This window comes from Pelodiscus sinensis, chromosome 14, assembly GCF_049634645.1.
Source record: "Pelodiscus sinensis isolate JC-2024 chromosome 14, ASM4963464v1, whole genome shotgun sequence".
NCBI lineage: Eukaryota > Metazoa > Chordata > Testudines > Trionychidae > Pelodiscus > Pelodiscus sinensis.
The window spans coordinates 26,947,086-26,966,778 of record NC_134724.1 but is presented as its reverse complement, the minus strand read 5'-3'; the positions used below and the strand labels follow the sequence as shown (position 1 = coordinate 26,966,778).

Below are 19,693 nucleotides of genomic sequence, written 5' to 3'. Positions count from 1 at the left end.
GGATCACACAAAGTTTGCAGTAGCTGAATTGGGCTCTCAATATGAACAGCAGGTAGCCTACATTAAGATGAACAGCAGAGCTAGCACATCAGAATGCATTGCAATTTAATGATGGAATCCATTGAAAATTGGGGGATCAAGTGCATAATCCTATTGGACTCAAGGCATAAATTCTATTGGTTTCAAAAAGAGCAGGATCAAATCCTCAGCTTCTAGCATATCCAGGGAGGAAAAAAAACCCCATGAGATTAAGAGCTGGGAAATATCAAACTAAGCTCACATCCTACAGGGTTTGCTTACTAAGAAAGAGTGAACATAGAATCATAGAACTGGAAGAGACCTCAGAAGGTCATCAAGTCCAGCCCACTGCTCACACCAATTCCAACTAAATCAACCCGGCCAGGGCTTTGTCAAGCCGAGACTTAAACACCTCTAGGGATGGAGACTCCACTACTTCCCTAGGTAACCCATTCCAGTGCTTCCCCACCCTCTTAGTGAAATAGTTTTTCCTAATATCCAACCTGGACCTCTCCCACCACAACTTGAGACCATTGCTCCTTGTTCTGCCATCTGTCACTACTGAGAACAGCCTCTCTCCATCCTCTTTGGAACCTCCCTTCAGGAAGTTGAAGGCTGGTATCAAATCCCCCCTCACTCTTCGCTTCTGCAGACTAAACAGACCCAACTCCCTTAGCCTCTCCTCATAAGTCATATGCTCCAGCTCCCTAATCATTTTGGTTGCCCTCCGCTGGACCCTCTCCAATGCGTCCATATCCTTTTTGTAGTGGGGGGTCCAGAACTGGACACAATACTCCAGATGTGGCCTCACCAAAGCTGAATAAAGGGGAATAATCACATATCTCATAGACTCATAGACTTTAAGGTCAGAAGGGACCATTATGATCATCTAGTCTGACCCCCTGCACAGTGCAGGCCACAAAATCTCACCCCTCCTAGAATAATCCTCTCACCTATATCTCAGATATTGAAGCCTTCAAATACTTTGAAGACCCCAAGATGCAGAGAATCCTCTAGCTGTGATCTATACCCCATGCTACAGAGGAAGGCGAAAAACCTTCAGGGCCTCTGCCAATCTACCCTGGAGGAAAATTCCTTCCCGACCCCAAATATGGTGATTAGCTAAACCATGAGCATGTGGGCAAGACTCATCAGCCAGACACCCAGAAAGTTCTCTATAGTAACTCCTATCATCCCACCATTGACCTATTTCCCACTGATAATGTATGGTCAATTAGTTACCAAGATCATGTTATCTCATCAAACCATCCCCTTCATAAACCCATCTAGTTTAATCTTGAAACCAGATAGATCTTTTGCCCTCACTACTTCCCTTGGAAGGCCGTTCCAGAACTTCACTCCTCTAATGGTTAGAAACCTTCGTCTAATCTCAAGTCTAAACTTCCTACTAGCCAGCTTATATCCATTTGTTCTTGTGTCCACATTGGTATTAAACTTAAATAATTCCTCTCCCTCCCTGGTATTTATCCCTCTAATATATTTAAAAAGTGCAATCATGTCCCCCCTCAGCCTTCTTTTGGTTAAAGTAAACAAGCCAAGCTCCTTGAGTCTCCTTTCATAAGACAGGTTTTCCATTCCTCGGATCATCCTAGTGGCCCTTCTTTGTACCTGTTCCAGTTTGAATTCATCCTTCTTAAACATGGGAGACCAGAACTGCACACAGTATTCCAAATGGGGTCTCACCAATGCCTTGTATAATGGCACTAACACCTCCTTATCCCTACTGGAAATACCTCGCCTAATACATCCCAAGATCATATTAGCCTTTTTCACGGCCATGTCACAATGGTGGCTCATAGTCATTCTATAATCAACCAGGACTCCGAGGTCCTTCTCCTCCTCCGTTACTTCCAACTGATGTGTCCCCAGCTTATAACTAAAATTCTTCTTATTAATCCCTAAATGCATAGCCTTACACTTCTCACTATTAAATTTCATCCTATTGCTATCACTCCAATTTACAAGATCATCCAGATCTTCCTGTATGATATCCCGATCCTTTTCTGAATTGGCAATAGTCCCAACTTTGTGTCATCTGCAAATTTTATTAGGACACTTCCACTTTTGGTGCCAAGATCAGCAATAAAAAGATTAAATAAAATTGGCCCCAAAACTGATCCCTGAGGAACTCCGCTAGTAACCTTCCTCCAACCTGACAGTTCACCTTTCAGTATGACCCGCTGTAGTCTCCCCTTTAACCAGTTGCTTATCCACCTCTCAACTTTCATATTAATCCCTATCTTTTCCAATTTAACCAATAATTCCCCATGTGGTACTGTATCAAATGCCTTACTAAAGTCGAGGTAGATTAGATCCACTGCATTTCCTTTATCTAAAAAATCTGTTACTTTCTCAAAAAAGGAGATCAGGTTGGTTTGGCACGATCTACCTTTTGTAAAACCATGTTGTAATTTGTCCCAATTGCCATTAGCCTCAATGTCTCTAACTACTTTCTCCTTCAAAATTTTTTCCAGGATCTTACATACTACAGATGTCAAACTAACAGGCCTATAGTTACCCGGGTCGCTTTTTTTCCCTTTCTTAAAAATCGGAACTATATTAGCAATTCTTCAGTCAAATGGTACAACCCCTGAGTTTAGAGATTTATTAAAAATTTTTGCTAATGGACTTGCAAGTTCATGTGCCAGTTCCTTTAATATTCTTGGATGAAGACCATCTGGGCCCCCCGATTTACTCCCATTAAGCTGCTCAAGTTTAGCTTTCACCTCGGCTATGGTAATATCTACCTCCTTATCCTCAGTCTCATTTGTTAACTTACCATTATCCCTAAGATCTTCATTAGCCTCATTAAAAACTGAAGCAAAGTATTTGTTCAAATATTGGGCCATTCCTAGATTATCCTTAACCTCCATTCCATCCTTAGTAATTAGTGGCCCTACTTCTTCTTTTTTTGTTTTTCTCCTATTTATATGGCTATAAAACCTTTTACTATTGGTTTTAATTCCCTTTGCAAGGTCCAACTCTACCTGACTTTTAGCCTCTCACTTTATCCCTACATGTTCTAACCTCAATAAGGTAGCTTTCTTTACTGATCCCTCCCATTTTCCACTCCTTATATGCTTTCTGCTTTTTCTTAATCACCTCTCTGAGATGCTTGCTCATCCAGCTTGGTCTAACACACCTGCCTATAATTTTTTTCCCTTTTCTAGGGATACAGGGATATCTGGATCTGCTGGCAATGCTCCTCTTACTGCAACCTAATAAGCCATTAGCCTTCTTGGCTACAAGTGCACACTGTTGACTCATATCCAGCTTCTCATCCACTGTAACCCCCAGGTCCTTTTCTGCAGAACTACTACTTAACTGGTTGGCCCCCAGCTTGCAAGTATGCTTGGGATTCTTCCGTCCCAAGTGCAGGACTCTACACTTGTCCTTGTTGAACCTCATCAGATTTCTTGTGGCCCAATAGTCCAATTTGCCTAGTCACTCTGGACCCTATCTCTGCCCTTAAGCGTATCTACCTCTCCCCCCAGCTTAGTGTCATCCGCAAACTTGCTGAGGGTGCAATCCATCCCCTCATCCAGATCATTAATAAAGATATTGAACAAAACCAGTCTTAGAACCGAACCTTGGGGCACTCCGCGAGAAACCGACCGCCATCCTGACATCGAGCCGTTGATCACTACCCGCTGGGCCCAGCCTTCTAGCCATCTTTCTGTCCATCTTACCGTCCATTTATCCAATCCATATTCTCTTAACTTGCTGGCAAGAATATTGTGGGAGACCGTATCAAAAGCCTTGCTAAAGTCAAGGGATATCACATCCACTGACTTTCCCATGTCCACCGAGCCAGTTACCTCATCATAGAAGCTAATCGGATTGGTCAGGCATGACTTGCCCTTTGTGAATCCATGCTGACTATTCCTAATCACTTTCCTCTCATCCAAGTGCCTCAAAATGGATTCCTTAAGGATCCCTTCCATGATTTTTCCAGGAACCGAGGTAAGACTGACCGGCCTATAGTTCCCTGGATCGTCCTTCTTCCCTTTTTTGAAGATGGGCACTACATTTGCCTTTTTCCAATCATCCGGGATCTCTCATGATCTCCACGACTTCTCAAAGATAATAGCCAAAGGCTCCTCAATTACATTTGCCAACTCCCTCAGTACCCTTGGATGCATTAAGTCCGGACCCATGGATTTGTGTACGGTTAGCTTTTCTAAATAGTTCCTAACCTGTTCTTTACCCACCACGGACTGTCCATCTTCATCCCATCTTGTGTCACTTAGCACAGAAGTCCAGGAGCTGACCTTGTCCGTGAATACAGAGGCAAAGAAAGCATTGAGTACCTCAGCTTTCCCCACATCGTCTGTCACTAGGTTACCTCCTTCATCCATTAGGGGCCGCACACCCTCTCTGATCACCTTCTTCTTGTTAACATGCCTGTAGAAAATTTTCTTGTTATCCTTCACATTCTTAGCCAGTCGCAATTCCATTTGTGCTTTCGCCTTTCTGATAACCCCTCGGCATTCTTGAGCTATACATTTAAACTCCTCCCTGGTCATTTGTCCAAGTTTCCACTTTTTGTAAGCTTCCTTTTTGTGCTTAAGTTCACCAAGGATTTCCCCTGTAAGCCAATTCGGTCTCCTACCATACTTGCCTCTCTTGCTACGCGTCAGGATGTGCCTTCAGTAAGGCTTCTTTAAAATACTGCCAGCTGTCCTGGACTCGTTTCCCCTTCATGTTAGCATCCCAGGGGATTCTCTGAGGGAGTCCAAATCTGCTTTTTTGAAGTCCAAGGTGTGTATTTTACTATTCTCTTTTCTTCCTTTGGTCAGGATCCTGAAATCTACCATCTCATGATCACTGCTTCCCAGGTTGTCACCCACCTCCACTTCCCGTATTAGTTCCTCCCTGTTTGTGAGCAGAAGTTCAAGCTGCGCACGACCCCGGGTCAGATCCTTCAGCACTTGTATGCTTAGTTTAAATGTTCTGATCTCTGCCACAGGATTTTAATAAGTACTCAGAACCTTGACTGAAGCACTCAGAACTTTTCAGTGAAAGACAGTATCCCCAGCAACAAAAGGGCATCATAAAACTTCCAGGTGATACTGGATCAGGATTGAGTTATGCCACATAATGACCTTCCAATACTACTCCCCGCAGCACCAGATCATTTCTTAAGTGTCCCTATGCAGTCCAACCTTGTTTAACTTGTGAATGTGATCAGATCACAACACAAAATAAAATCACAATAGACAGCTATTTTCACTGTATAGATACATTAGAGCTATCGATTAATTGGAGTTAACTCTCACAATTAACTCAAAAATATAATCATGATTAATGGCACTGTTAAACAGCAGACTATCAAGTGAAATGTATTAAATAATTTTGGATGTCTTCCTATATTTTCAATATTTATTTCAATTACAACACAAAATACAAAGAGTGCAGTGCTCACTTTATATTACTTTTGATTGCAAATATTTTCACTAAAAATTATAAATAAAAGAAATAATATTTTTCAGTTCACCTCATGCAAGTATTGAAGTGCAATATCTTTATCTTTTCTGTACATAATTTTACATTAGTAAGTTCAGCTTTCATAATACAGAGACTGCGCTATAGTTGCAACTACAGAATGTATGAGATTAATTGAAAAATGCATTTTTTTCTTTATAGTACAAATATTTGTAATAAAAATAAACAAAGTGATCCCTGTACACTTTGGTATTGTCTTGTAATTGAAATCAATATGTTTGAAAATGTTGAAAACATTCAAAATATTTAAAATAAATGGTATTCTATTTTTAACAGTGCAATTAATTGCACGATTGCCATTCATTTTTTTCATTGCTTAACAGCCCTAACACACTAATAATAAAATAGGAAATGAATTTATTTTATATAAAAAGCTAACATACAGTTTTTTATCTGTTCCAAAATATTTACTTCAGATTTGTACATGTAAGGATTTCTTAAGTTTCATGTAAGTGGAATAAAACAGATTTCATTCTATTTTCTTCCTGAATCTCTCTTGTTTTTCTCCAGTTATAAGTCTTCAATAGCAAATACTAATCCTTTAATACCTCATTGGATTGCTGGGCACAAACAACAAATATCACAGCACCGAAATATGACATGCTGGCTATGATAAACCAGTGCTCTTTTGAACATGTTCTCCATGACCACAAATATGACAGTTTCTCTTCAGTAATCTCAGTAAAGTGCAACAATATTTTCTTTTACTTCAACTTAAAACATTATTTTTCTTTCAGGCTGCGTCTAGACTGGCATGATTTTGTGCAAAAGCAACTGCTTTTGTGCAAAATCTTGCTGCCTGTCTACACTGGCTGCGAGTATTTGCGCAAGAACACTGACTTTGTAATGGACAAAATCAGTGGTTCTTGCGCAAATACTCTGATGCTCCCGCTCAGAGATAAGCCCTCTTGCACAAGTATTCTTGCACAAGAAGGCCAGTGTAGACAGCAATGTTAATTTCTTGTGCAAGAAAGCCTGATGGCTAAAATGGCCATCGGAGCTTTCTTGTGCAAGAGAGCATCTACAATGGCATGGATGCTTTGGCTCAAAAGCAAATCTTTTGTGGAAAGGCACATGCCAGTATAGATGCTCTCTTGCACAAATACTTTTAACGGAAAAACTTTTCCATTAAAAGTATTTGCGCAAAATCATGCCAGTCTAGACACAGCCTCAGTGTATTATGAATTCCTTCAAGATCTCGCAATAAAGTCTTGCTTGAATTCCATGTTTCTGTGCTTCACAACCAGGATATAAACAGCTGATCTGGCCTAATTTGAAGCTGCCCTCAGAGTTATGTATAATGTCTGACTAGAAAACAGAGTAAGCTGTTGCAAGTTATTAAATAGCTTTTGTAATTCATTGGTCACAAACACCATCATTTAGTCAAATAATTTGTAGCAGTGTGCTTGGGGATGAATCCATGGAGAGGGCTATCATTATTTTCCACAAGTTAAAGGTTGTAAGATAAAATAGCTTTTGAAAATACATATTGATCCACATGCTAAAGCTGGGACTCACTTTTTTTAAATATCTGTACTGTGTTAATAACCTTCCATTATTGACCTGCCATTCCATGAATTCTCTGTCTACTTCTGCACTCTCTTCTACATAGAAACAGCTCTCACAGAAGCTCATGTGATCAAACCTCACATCTTCTATGTTGTCCTTATGCTCCTTAATTGTTCTTAAGCCTTTAATATCACTGATCACACCCTCCTTCTCCAGTGTGATTTCCAGCCTTCCACTGGCCTTCACATCCCTGACTGCTACATTTTCTCTGATTGCTCTTACAACATCTTATCACAGCAGGTTTGCACTTCTTGTCTTCTCCTTCAGTATGAATAACTTCTTCCTGACTATATCTTAGGTTTTATTTCTTATGTTCTCCCTCATCTCCATCTGTCTGCTAATGACACCTTCCCAGCTGCTTTTGTTGCCTCCTTTCATACTACTTTTTGCTTTCTTTCACTTAGCATCCTGTGAGAACAAGGTTGTTTATTTCTAGAGCAACAGGCATCAGTCTTTTCTGACTGATATGTCCACAAACACTTGACCATAACAAATGTTTTCTCTATCCAACATAATATAAAAGGTAACACAAAACAATAAAATAACTTTGCCTCCCCCAAAATTAGCTTTCTCTGGACCTCTCAGTTTTTTTTGACTTCCTTATCTCTCTTTTTATAATCGCATTATTGCCATGAATATCTGGAGTATGTTATCAAAGGAGCACTGTACTGCAATTATTTCATTGCATACATTGCAGTAAATATTAGGGCCATCCAGTGATTACAAATTAATTGAGATTAATCACACAAATAAAAAAATTAATGGTGCTTAATCATGCATTTAATTGCACCGTTAAACAATAATAGAGCACAATTTATTTTAAAACTTTTTGGATATTTTCTGTATTTTCAAATACATTAATTTCAGCTGCAACATAATACAAAGTGTACAGTGCTTGCTTTACATTAATTTTTATTACAAATATTTGCACTGTAAACAAAAATGCATTTTTCAGTTCATCTCATACAAGTGCCATAGTGCAATCTCTGTAACATGAAAGTTGAACTTATAGAAAAATTATGTACATAAAAATCTTCTCAAATACAAAACAATGTAAAACTTTAGAACCTACAAGTCCACTCAATCTTACTTCTTGTGCAGCCAAACTCTCCGAAAAACAGGTTTGGTTACAATTTGAAGACGGTAATACTGCCCACTTTTTGTTCACAATGTTACCTGAAAGTGAGAACTGGCATTTGTATGGCACTGCTGTAGCCAGCGTTGCAAGATATTTATACCCCAGATGCCCTAAATATTCACATATCCCTTCATGCTTCAATAGTCATTCCAGAGGACATGAATCTCTGTTGATGATCTGAACCAGTGTAGATTGATGCATGTTCATGATAATCATCTGAGTCAGGTGCCTCTAGTAAAAGGTTAATTTTATTTTTGGTGGTTCAGGTTCTGCTGTTTCCTCATCCGAGTTTTGCTCATTAAAGACTTTTGAAAGAGATTTCTATAAGTCTCAAATTGGTACCTTCTTGGTATTTTGTCAAATCTGCTGTGAAAGTATTCTTAAATGAGCACGTGCTGGGTCATCATCCAAGACTCCTGTCACATGAAATATATGGTAGAATGCAGGTAAAACAGAGAAGGAGCCATATTCGTCTCCTTCAAGGCGTTCTGTCACAAATTTAATTAATGCGTTTGTTTAAATGAGCGTCGTCATGGAAGTATGTCCTCTGGAATAGTGCTTGAAGCATGAAGAAGTATACATCAGTTTAGCGTATCTGATAATAAATGTGTTGCAACACCAGCTACACAAGTGTCATGTCAAAGCCTGTTCTGACTTTCTGATGTCATCATACATATAGTAGCCCAATGTCTGTGACTCTGTAACGCTGAAACGCTGGGTGTTCCCTCTGGGCGGCACTGTTGCCTCCCACTGTGGCACTCGGCTGACTTCTGTGCCGCTCAACCGGGCCAGCGCACGGGAGCAAGTGGCGTGAGTGGCTGTTTAGGGTCCGCGCTCCCCATGCAGCACAAGGGTACTGCATGGAGAACGCGGGACCCAAACAGCCGCTTGCGCTGCTTGCTCCCGCGTGGCGGCCCAGCTGAGTGGCGAAGAAGTCAGCCAAGCACCACGGCGGGAAGCGAAAGGTGGCAGGGCGGTCATGTGCAGTGTGACAGCGGCTCCAGGCCCTGCCCCCTGGCTGTGAATGTCACCCCCCCTTTGCCTCTCACAGGCGTGCACGGCCGGGGGGCGGGGCCTGGCCGAGCATGCATCCCTGATGGAGACAGAGGAGAGCAGACAGAGCGTAAGAGGCAGGAGGGGGAGGAGGAGAGAAAGAGAGAGACAGAGAGAGAGGCAGAAGGCGGAGGAGAGCTGAGAGAGAGCGGGGAGGCAGTAGGAGGAGGAGAGAGAGAGGAAAGGGACACGGAGCGAGAGACTGGAGGCTCAGGAGAGAAGACTGACATGGAGGACAGACCTGAAAATCCCATCTTATGACAGGCTAATTAGCTAGTTGTAAATAAGAAGCAGGTGACAGTATCTTCCATCAATGCAAACAAATTTGTCTTAGCGATTGGCAGAAAAAGTAAGACTGAGTAGACTTATAGGCTCTAAAGTTTTACATTGTTTTGTTTTTGACTGCAGTTATGTAATAAAAAAAGTATACATTTGTAAGTCACACTTTCATGGTAAAGAGATACTTTTAAAGAGATACTTCAATACTCGTATGAGGTAAATTGAAAAATACAGGCAGTCCCCGGGTTACGTACAAGCTGATCTGGAAGCGGCCGCGAGTCCACCCCGGGTCCTCCGCCGCTTTGCTCCCCGTCTCCCTGGTCTGCTGGCTCGTCCAGCAGACCAGGGAGACGGGGAGCAGCTTTTCTCGCCCCGGAGGAGGTGGGCAGCGGGACCAGGCGTCCCGCCGCTCCTGTCCTCCAGGGCGAGAAAATCCCCGTTCGTAACTGCGGATCCGACATAAGTCGGATCCGCGTAACTCGGGGACTGCCTGTACTATTTATTTTGTTTATCATTTTTACAGTATATATATTTGTAATGATAAATAATTACAAATATTTAATACATTTCAGTTGGTATTCCATTATTTAATAGTGTGATTAATCACAATTACCTTTTGGAGTTAGTTGTGTAAGTTAACCATGATTAATCAACAGCCTAGTTAATGCCATGCCATTCAATCCTCAAATATTGTTTTTACCTAATAGGCCTACTAAATTTCTAAAAAAACCTGCCTAATACTTATTTTCATTAGATAGTACCACAACTCTGTAGCCACTACTGTGCCTAATTGAAATAAGAAGAAGTTACTCACCCTGTGTAGTAACGATGGTTCTTCGAGATGTGTCCCCGTGGGTGCTCCACTCCAGGTGTTGGGTCCCGTCCCGGCGCCGCTGGTCGGAAAAACTTCTATAGCCGTAGCCGAGCCGGACCGCGCACGCGCGGACGCAGCGCGCGGCGTTCGCGCCTTTGTAACGGTCCGGCTCCCCCTTGTCAGTTCCTCTCACCGCTCGGTCTGTGAAAGATAAAGCAGAAAGACCCGGAGCGGGGAGGAGGGTGGGGCGTGGAGCACCCACGGGGACACATCTCGAAGAACCATCGTTACTACACAGGGTGAGTAACTTCTTCTTCTTCTTCGAGTGGTCCCCGTGGGTGCTCCACTCCAGGTGAGTATAAAGCAGTAACCCAGAATGCGCTCCGGGTCAGTTATTTTCTACTGTGGACAGGACTGCAGAGGCTACCGCGGTATCTGAAGCCCACCTCTTAGTTACGGCATAATGCCGTGCGAAAGTTGCGCTAGAGGCCCAGGTAGCTGCCCGGCAGATATCCGCAAGGGGAATACCCTTTGCAAAGGCAGTGGTAGTCGCTACTGCTCGCGTAGAATGAGCCCGAGGTAAAACAGGTAGAGGCTTATTCCTAAGCAAGTGGCATTTCGTAATACAGAGAGTAATTAGATTTGCAATGCGTTGAGCGGAAAGCGCTTCGCCCTTTGATCTAGGTGCCAAAGATACCAACAGTCTGTCAGTGCGTCTCCATTGACGTGTTCTATCTATATAGAAAGAGAGCGCACGTCGGACATCGAGCGTGTGAAACAGAGCGTCCCTAGTTGAAGAATGAGGCTTGGGGTAAAAAGTCGGGAGGACCACAGGCTCGTTAATATGGAAGGAAGAACAGACTTTGGGAATAAAATCTGGGTGTAATCGCAGCGTCACTGTATCTTTGGAAAAAACCGTAAAAGGAGGGCTTGCCATCAACGCCCCCAGTTCACCTACCCTTCTTGCCGATGTAATTGCAAGGAGGAAGACTGTTTTCATTGTTAACATATGCAGAGAAACTGATGTCAAGGGCTCAAAAGGTGGGTACATAATGGTGTCCAATACTAAATCCAGATTCCAAGAAGGGGAAGGCGCCCTTCGTGGTGGATGCAAGTTTAGGAGCCCTTTGAGGAACCTCTTTGTAATTGCATGGGAGAAGAGCGAGGAACCTTCTATTGGCTGGTGAAAGGCACTGATGGCTGCCAAGTGCACTCTTAGGGACGATAGTGCCAGCCCAGAAGTCCGTAAGTGAAGGATGTAGTCCAAAACGTGTTGTAAAGGAGATGAGAGAGGGTGTATGTTGTTCTGAATGCACCAGTTAGCGAATCTCCGCCATTTCGCAAGGTACGTGTTCCTCGTAGAGTCTTTCCTACTGTGTAGAAGTATTGTCTTGACCTGCTCAGAACAGAGATTTTCATCCCCTTTTAACCACTGAGGAGCCACGCCGTCAAATGCAACGCCTGCAGTCTGGGGTGTAACAGCGTGCCTCGTTCCTGAGTAAGGAGATCTTGGTGAAGAGGAAGAGGGTAAGGTGGTTGAACTGACATTCTGTGTAAGAATGGATACCAGGCTTGCCTGGGCCACGCTGGCGCTAGCAAAATGACAGTCGCCGCTTCTAAGCTGATTTTCTCCAGTGTCCTGGAGATAAGCACTGTGGGGGGAAAAGCATACAGAAGTGCCTTCTTCCATGTGACCAGAAGCGCATCGCCGAGAGAGTCCTTGCCGAGCCCTGCTCTCGAGCAATACAGGCGACATTTCTTGTTGTTGTATGTTGCGAATAGGTCTACCTGTGGAATCCCCCATTTCTGAAATACCACAGAAAGTACATCTGTCCTTATCTCCCACTCGTGATCCGTGGGGAATTGTCTGCTGAGAGAGTCTGCAATTACATTGGCGGTGCCAGGTAAGTACGACGCTGCTATGGTTACGTTGTTCTGTATGCACCAGTTCCAACATCGCACTGCTTCGGCGCATAGGGATCGTGACCGTGCTCCTCCTTGTCTGTTGACATAATACATTGCAGCTATATTGTCCGTCAGTATCCTCACTGTCAGACCTCTGCTGTGGGGAAGAAAATGTTTACATGCGTAGAAGATTGCCCGAAGCTCCAACAGATTTATGTGCAGACGCCTTTCGCTGGGAGACCATTTGCCCTGAATTCGTTCGCTGCCCATGTGGGCCCCCCAGCCGATGAGTGAGGCATCCGATGTTATCTGTACCGATGGTTGTTGTCGATGGAATGGAACCCCTGGCAGAAGGTTTTGCTTTTTTGTCCACCACTGCAGGGATCTTTGGACATGCGGAGGTAGGCATACTACCTTTTGGATGTCGTGCCTCACAGGGACATAAACTGTGGACAACCAATGTTGGAGACCCCTCAGGTGGAGGCGCGCATGAGGAACTACAGCAGTGGCCGCTGCCATGTGGCCCAGGAGACGCAGGCAATTGTGTACCGATACCATCATGTTGCTGGTTAGTATGGTCACGAGATCCTTGATCGCTTGAAACCTTTCGTGAGGTAAGTAAGCTCTTGCCGTGCGTGAATCGAGGTTTATCCCTATAAACTTTATGAATTGCGTCGGAATAAGTGTTGATTTTTTTCTGTTGAGGAGGAGGCCGAGTGACTCGAACGTTTGTTCTACCGTCGCCACCATCTGCGATGCCTCTCGCTGCGTGGCACCTTTTATTAAACAGTCGTCCAGGTATGGATATATTATCACCTGTAACCGACGCAGATGAGCTGCCACTACGGCCAGGGTTTTTGAGAAGGCTCTGGGTGCTGAAGCCAGACCGAATGGTAGAACCCGATACTGAAAATGATCGTGACCTATCACAAATCGCAGAAAACGCCTGTGCGCGGGATGTATTGTGATGTGAAAATACGCATCTTGTAAATCGAGGGCAGCGAACCAATCGTTGACATCGAGGGATGGGATTATGGAAGTCAGTGTCACCATTTTGAAGCGCTGTCTGCGAAGATAACGATTCAGACGTCTTAGATCGAGAATGGGTCTCCAGCCCCCCGTTTTCTTTTCCGTTAGAAAGTATCTGGAATAGAACCCTCTTCCCCTGAACTGATCGGGGACCCTCTCTATCGCTCCGATGTCCAGGAGGTGATGGACTTCCTGTCGCAGGAGATCCTCGTGAGATGGGTCCCTGAAAAGGGACGGGGAGGGTGGGGTGGTGGGAGGGATGGAAGTGAAAGGAATGGTGAAGCCGCTGCTTATGACTTCCAGAACCCACTTGTCCGATGTTATTTCGACCCATTGATGATAGTAAGGTCGTAAGCGGTGGTGAAAAATGGGTTTTGTCTGTGTAATGACGATTGGTATGATGCGCTTGCCCCCGACAAGGGAGTCAAACTTGCTGTTTTGAGGCGGGCGTGCCCGTCACCCTGGGTGGTGGTGGACGCCTTCGTTGAGGGCACTGTCTAGGTCGCGATTGGTCGAACGGACGATTTGTTTGTCTCCGAGACTGATAATCGTACCGTCTTTGGTATGGAAAATAACGACGGCGGCGGAATGGCAGTGCGTACATCCCCAGCGTCTGAAGTGTCGTTCTTGAGTCTTTTCCCGTATGAAGCACCTCATCTGTCTTTTCTGCAAACAATCTCACCTTGTCAAATGGGAGGTCTTCTACCTTGGAGTGCAACTCCTTGGGCACTGCCGCCGTGGCGAGCCAAGAAGAGCGCCTCATGGACACCGCTGTTGCCACTCCTCGAGCTGCTGTATCTGCTATATCCATGGCTATCTGAAGATTGGCCTTGGAACATGCATAGCCCTCCTTGAGGATTGATCGTAACAACTCTCTGTCCGCCTCCGATGATCTTTGGGACAGGTCTGTAAGTTTCGCTATACTGTCGAAGCTATGATTCGCCAACAGAGCTGTATAATTCGCTATGCGAAGAAGCAAGGTGGCCGATGTATAAACCTTTCGGCCAAATATGTCAAGTTTCTTTGCCTCTTTATCAGCCCCCGCATTCTTCAATTGTGGGTTCTTAGCCCTTTGGAGAGCTGCGTCGACGACCAAGGAGTTTGGTTGCGGGTGAGTAAACAGAAATTCTGAGTCTTTGGATGCTATAAAATAACGCTTCTCCGCCGGTTTCGAAGTTGGTGGAGTCGAAGCCGGGGTATTCCAAATCTCTGCTGCTGATTGGAGGATCGCCTCGTCCATAGGAAGAGCAACCTTAGATTGTTGTTTGGGGTGCAAATTTCTCCAGAGTTTAAACTGCTTCGTTGGAGTGTCTGCTATCTGAACCTCTTGAGACTGGGCTACTCTCCTAAAAAGGTCTTGAAATTCTTTAGTGTCGTCCGGGGGAGATGGATCCCCTTCAAACACTGCATCGTCTGGGGAAGATGTCGAAATATCTTTTTGAGTTACAGATCGTAATTGATCGTCCGTATCCGATATCTGTCCTTCCTCGGGCTCAGATAGCTGAACTGAAGGCGAAGGATTCTGGTGATTAGGCGATGCCCTCTTCCAGTGTTGAATTGGAGATGATTGACGTGCCTCATGAGGAGTATGGCAGCAGCAGTGATGAGAGTGAGAATGAGGTCTCCCATATCCCGAAACTGACCGGTGACTTCTATATTCAAAATGGTCAGGGGAAGACCTTCGCGAGGAATATCTGCTGTCATACCGCCTATGATAAGATCTAGGCGGGGAGTAGCTAGGTGAGCGGGATCTGTATGATGATTCCCGACGGTAGCAATGATATCGTTCCCGATGGTCAGAGTAACGAGATCTTGACCTACAGCGAGGAGAAGGCATTGTTGGGCTATGAGACAACGGAGGATGACTAGCCCTCAGTGACTGAGAAGGAGAAACTGAAGGCTGAGGTGAAGGTGAAATTGAATGCCTTCGTGCTGACTTTCTAGCAGCCTTTGTCGGGACTGCTGAGGCAGGGGAAGCCTCTCCCCCTTGCACTGATAAGGAACAGCTGGTAGGGGGAGGAATAATTTCGACAGCATTGTCGGCAGGCATTAGCATCTTGCCCGGCACCGCAGGCAGATGGTCACTCGGTGCAGCTGCGATAGCAGCATGATCTGCCGGTGCCGACTCGGCACGGTGGGGGGCGATCTGTCGGCCCCGTTCGTTCCGCTCCCCGGTGCCGTCTGGCAATGCGGCATCCGGTGCCGAGCACGGTGCCGGCTTGTCATGGCCTCCAATAGCCGTTTGCGGTGCCGCTTGATGCGGCTGGGCAGACTGTCGCGGCTCCAGCCCCTGTGGCGGTGCCGAGCGTTCCGCAGCGACCGTGCTCTCGGCGGGACGCGGAGCCGGTGCCGATAACGAGCGGCTTGCTGCTTGCGGCTTATGCGACCTGCCTGATTGCGTTGCCGCCCCGGAGACACCCGGCTTGTGTCCCTGACCAGCCCGGGACAGCGAGGGAGGCGGGAGAGAGCGGGTGGGAGAAACTCTCTTCTTTTTTGATCCCAGCGCCTCAGGGGAATCTGATCTCTTCCTTTGTCCTATAGAGGACTTTGAGACCTGCTGCTCCGGAGGCTGTAAAGCTTTGTCACACAACAGCAGTTTCAGGCGCATATCTCTATCTCTGCGTGCCCGCGGAGTCAATTTAGCGCAGTGAGTGCATTTTTGTGGCACATGCGCTTCTCCTAAGCATCTGACACAAGCTTCATGCCCGTCAGATGCTGGCATGGCTTCCTTGCAGAGAGCGCACCGTTTAAACCCCGGTGACCCAGGCATAATGTCTCGTTCTTGTCTTTTTGTCTTCTTTTTTTTTTTTTTTTTTTACCTAACTAACTATTATTAACCAATTAACTAACTAACTTTCTCTTTCTTTTTGTTTCCTTTTTTTTTTTTTTTTTCGTGTAGTAACGGCTCCTGTCTGAGGAGACAAACGGCGTTCCGCCAGCAACCACGGGCGGCTGAGAGGAACTGACAAGGGGGAGCCGGACCGTTACAAAGGCGCGAACGCCGCGCGCTGCGTCCGCGCGTGCGCGGTCCGGCTCGGCTACGGCTATAGAAGTTTTTCCGACCAGCGGCGCCGGGACGGGACCCGACACCTGGAGTGGAGCACCCACGGGGACCACTCGAAGAAGAAATTAGACTTTTGCCTGCAAAAAGACTGCATGATCTGGTTTATTATGGTTAGTTTTAATTACTGCTGAACAGGGTTGTTTTACTTGAAAAATCCCATTATCCTAAATAACTTGAAGGAAAGGGTACTGAATCTGTATCAGGAGAGCTGCACTGCATGTGGGGTTTCTTCTCAGTGCTCTTAGCAGGTTGGCCCAGGAGTTTAACAGGGTAGACAGTACTGACTGATTTATAATTGAACCCTGTGACTGGTTATTTGGGGAGAAAGTTCATAGAATCTTAGAATCGTAGGACTGCAAGGAACCTCGATAAAACATCTAATCCTTCCAATACATGGAGACAGGACTAAATAGTCTAGATTAGTGCCAATAGTGTCTACAATATGTTCAGGGCCTAATAGGAGTCCATGAACAGATTTCAGGGGGCCAACAAAGAGGGCCAGCATTAGACTTGCAGAAATCCTGAGCAACTTAGCTTGCTATGGTCCCCTGTGGTATGCAGCCTTCCTACATGATGCTCCTTAACACTGGCCCTGGCTTTAATATGTGGAAAAACAATTGTTGAGGCACAGTTGGGCAGCAGAGTTTTTATACCGTGTTAGGAGAGGGTTGGGAAAGAAAAATGTTGAGAACCTCCTGCTTAGGCCATTATTGACAGGCATTTGAATAATCTCTTCTTACAAACCTCCAATGAAAGAGATTTCCCAACTTCCGTAGGTTCCAGTGCTTAACTATCAGCTTGGCTAAGTTGCACAGATAAGTTATACCAGGGAGGAGATGCTGAGTTCATGCCACCAAATTTTATTGTACAGTATAAAAACACATTTCCTTTTAAATATAGTTTGGACAGTCAGACTTTTAGTACCATACATTTGGTATGGATTTACCTACAAAGTTACTTTGGAACTGAACTCTTTGTATTTTATGTAGAGACAAATTCTTCCTTCCTTTCTTCTGTAGATTGAATGGAGCTACCATTTCCATCCCCGCATACTTTAATGGAGGCTGAAATCGATAGAATTCAGCTTGTTGAGGTAACAAGTGTCTGGCACACAGTATGAAATAAATACACTAGAAACTCTGAAAACCACCTCTGTTATTCCTAGGTTTCTTGTGGCATCCTAATAAGTATAAGGAACATATATGCAGACATTAGGGACTTTAATGCATAGCTTAGGAAATCTGAATGATTTTCTACTCCTAAACAGACTGCAGATATATTTGAATTCTCAGCCTTTTCTTTTTTTATTTAATTCTTCTGTTACAAATATTGATTTATGGATTTCAATGCTTTGTCTTTGGAGGATATCTGTTATAGAAAAAACATTTATGTGTTTTTACTTTTTCTTAGCCTAAACAAAGTGCTTTCCTGAAGAATGCTGGGAAAATTATATTTGATTCTCTTACTGAGTTTGTTTGGTTTTACATAGAAGATGGATATAATGACATCTTTAAATAATAGAAAATAGGTATTGGCTATTTAAAATCATTTTCTCCATAATGTTATGCCTTAAAAACATTTGGGTTACATCTCTATGTGTATGTTAACATTTTAAGTAACATTTATAACAAATCTTTGAACTTTTACAATTCTTTTTGCTAAGGATGTTAGTTAGTAATGGTCTTTCCATATTACTCCATTTTTCATTCCATATACTCTTTCACCCTTAATATTTAGTCTCATTCTTCCACTCACAATTCCATGCTTACTTTTCTGGGTGCTTTCTGGCTGGCCCCTGGGGACTATTACCCCCCTCTTTTATAACCATTTGTCTGAGTTCTCCATTTCAGTAAACCTGGAAAAATATTATGAAAGTGAAAACTCTTAACACTTCCAGACATTTGATGTCAGGTGTAATTTATGTTGGAAACCAATCTGGGTGAGTTCTCTAGTCTAATGAATAATTTGCACTAATTACCTTCCAGAGCATACTTCATGTCCTGGGCAAACAGAGTCCACATGATTTCAGCACTGACTTTTCCCATGTTCAGCTCTTGAGGGAACCTGAAAGCAATCACATAACATCAGTTCACCTGCTAGAAATTATATTAACATCTGTACAGCAGAAATGCAGATTTTTTGTATAAAATCATTCTGAAAGTATGCACTGCACTATATTTTCTGTTCTGTACAATTATTTTAAACATGTAGAAAGATGAGCCTTCAGATAAGCTCTATCATCAGTATAATTGTAATAATGTTAGTGCCCTAATTCGATAATGAAGTATGTGCTGTACCAATTATATAACAGTGCACATTTATAAACACGAAGTTGGGACTATCCTTGAGTTAAATCCATAGATTTACAATGAGTTATACCAGGGAGGGGATGGGCCCTTCGCCCACACTATTGCAGCATTACTGACAATCTGAAGACTTAAAAGAAAGAAGTAAAGAGCAGTAAGACAAGTGAAAACATTGAACTATTAGAGCTTTTACTATTCATCTCATGTTTAATGTGCTCTTTGAAAAACCATCTATTTGTACATTAAGAAGTCAACAGTTGTCTACATTTCATACAAAACAATTAAGTAAAAACCATGTGATCTCAATTACAATTGTCCAGTAGCAGCTGGCAAAATCTGACCTTTTAATGACAGATACTTTATGTTTCTCACCAGATTAAAAAAAATAAGGAGCGCATGTGCACATAAATATCCATTTCTTGTTCTGAATGTGAAACTCATCAATATGAAAAAGAGTTAATGGAATGGAGCCACGGAAAACCTTGCCCCAAAAATTAGAGCATTGCAAGTCCTGAACAAAAACTTAACTTGGTCAATGGGACTATCTATTAATGCTGGATGTAATGACATATCTAGGTACATATAAGATTCTGCAGAATATGCCAACTTTTGACCCTAAAAATGATTACATGCCAAATCTCATCCCCTTTGTTAGGGACCGCACTACATTAGTGATGGTCATAAGTAAACAAGGGGAATTTCTCAACATTTACTGCTGTCATCTTTGAAAAATCATGGAAGATGGGAGAAATTCCAGAAGACTGGAAAAGGGCAAATATAGTGCCCATTTATAAAAAGGGAAATAAGAACAACCCAGGAAACAACAGACCAGTTTAACTTCTGTGCCAGGAAAGATAATGGAGCAAGTAATTAAGGAATTCATCTACAAACACCTCGAAGATAATAGGTGATAGGTAACAGCCAGCATTGATTTGTAAAGAACAAATCATGTCATACCAATCTGATAGCTTTCTTTGATAGGATAACAGTCT

At 43.7% G+C, this 19,693-nt stretch overlaps 1 protein-coding gene across 2 annotated transcripts in view; it reads right to left on the bottom strand.

Annotated features, from left to right (window-relative positions):
• UNC13C (unc-13 homolog C) overlaps positions 1-19,693 on the bottom strand; it is a 437,647-nt gene that overhangs the window by 155,187 nt on the left and 262,767 nt on the right. For both annotated transcript variants that reach the window (XM_075897272.1, XM_075897271.1), the window contains one exon: positions 18,374-18,459. In XM_075897272.1, the coding sequence (XP_075753387.1) occupies positions 18,374-18,459 (86 nt within the window). The remainder of the gene's footprint in view (positions 1-18,373; positions 18,460-19,693) is intronic.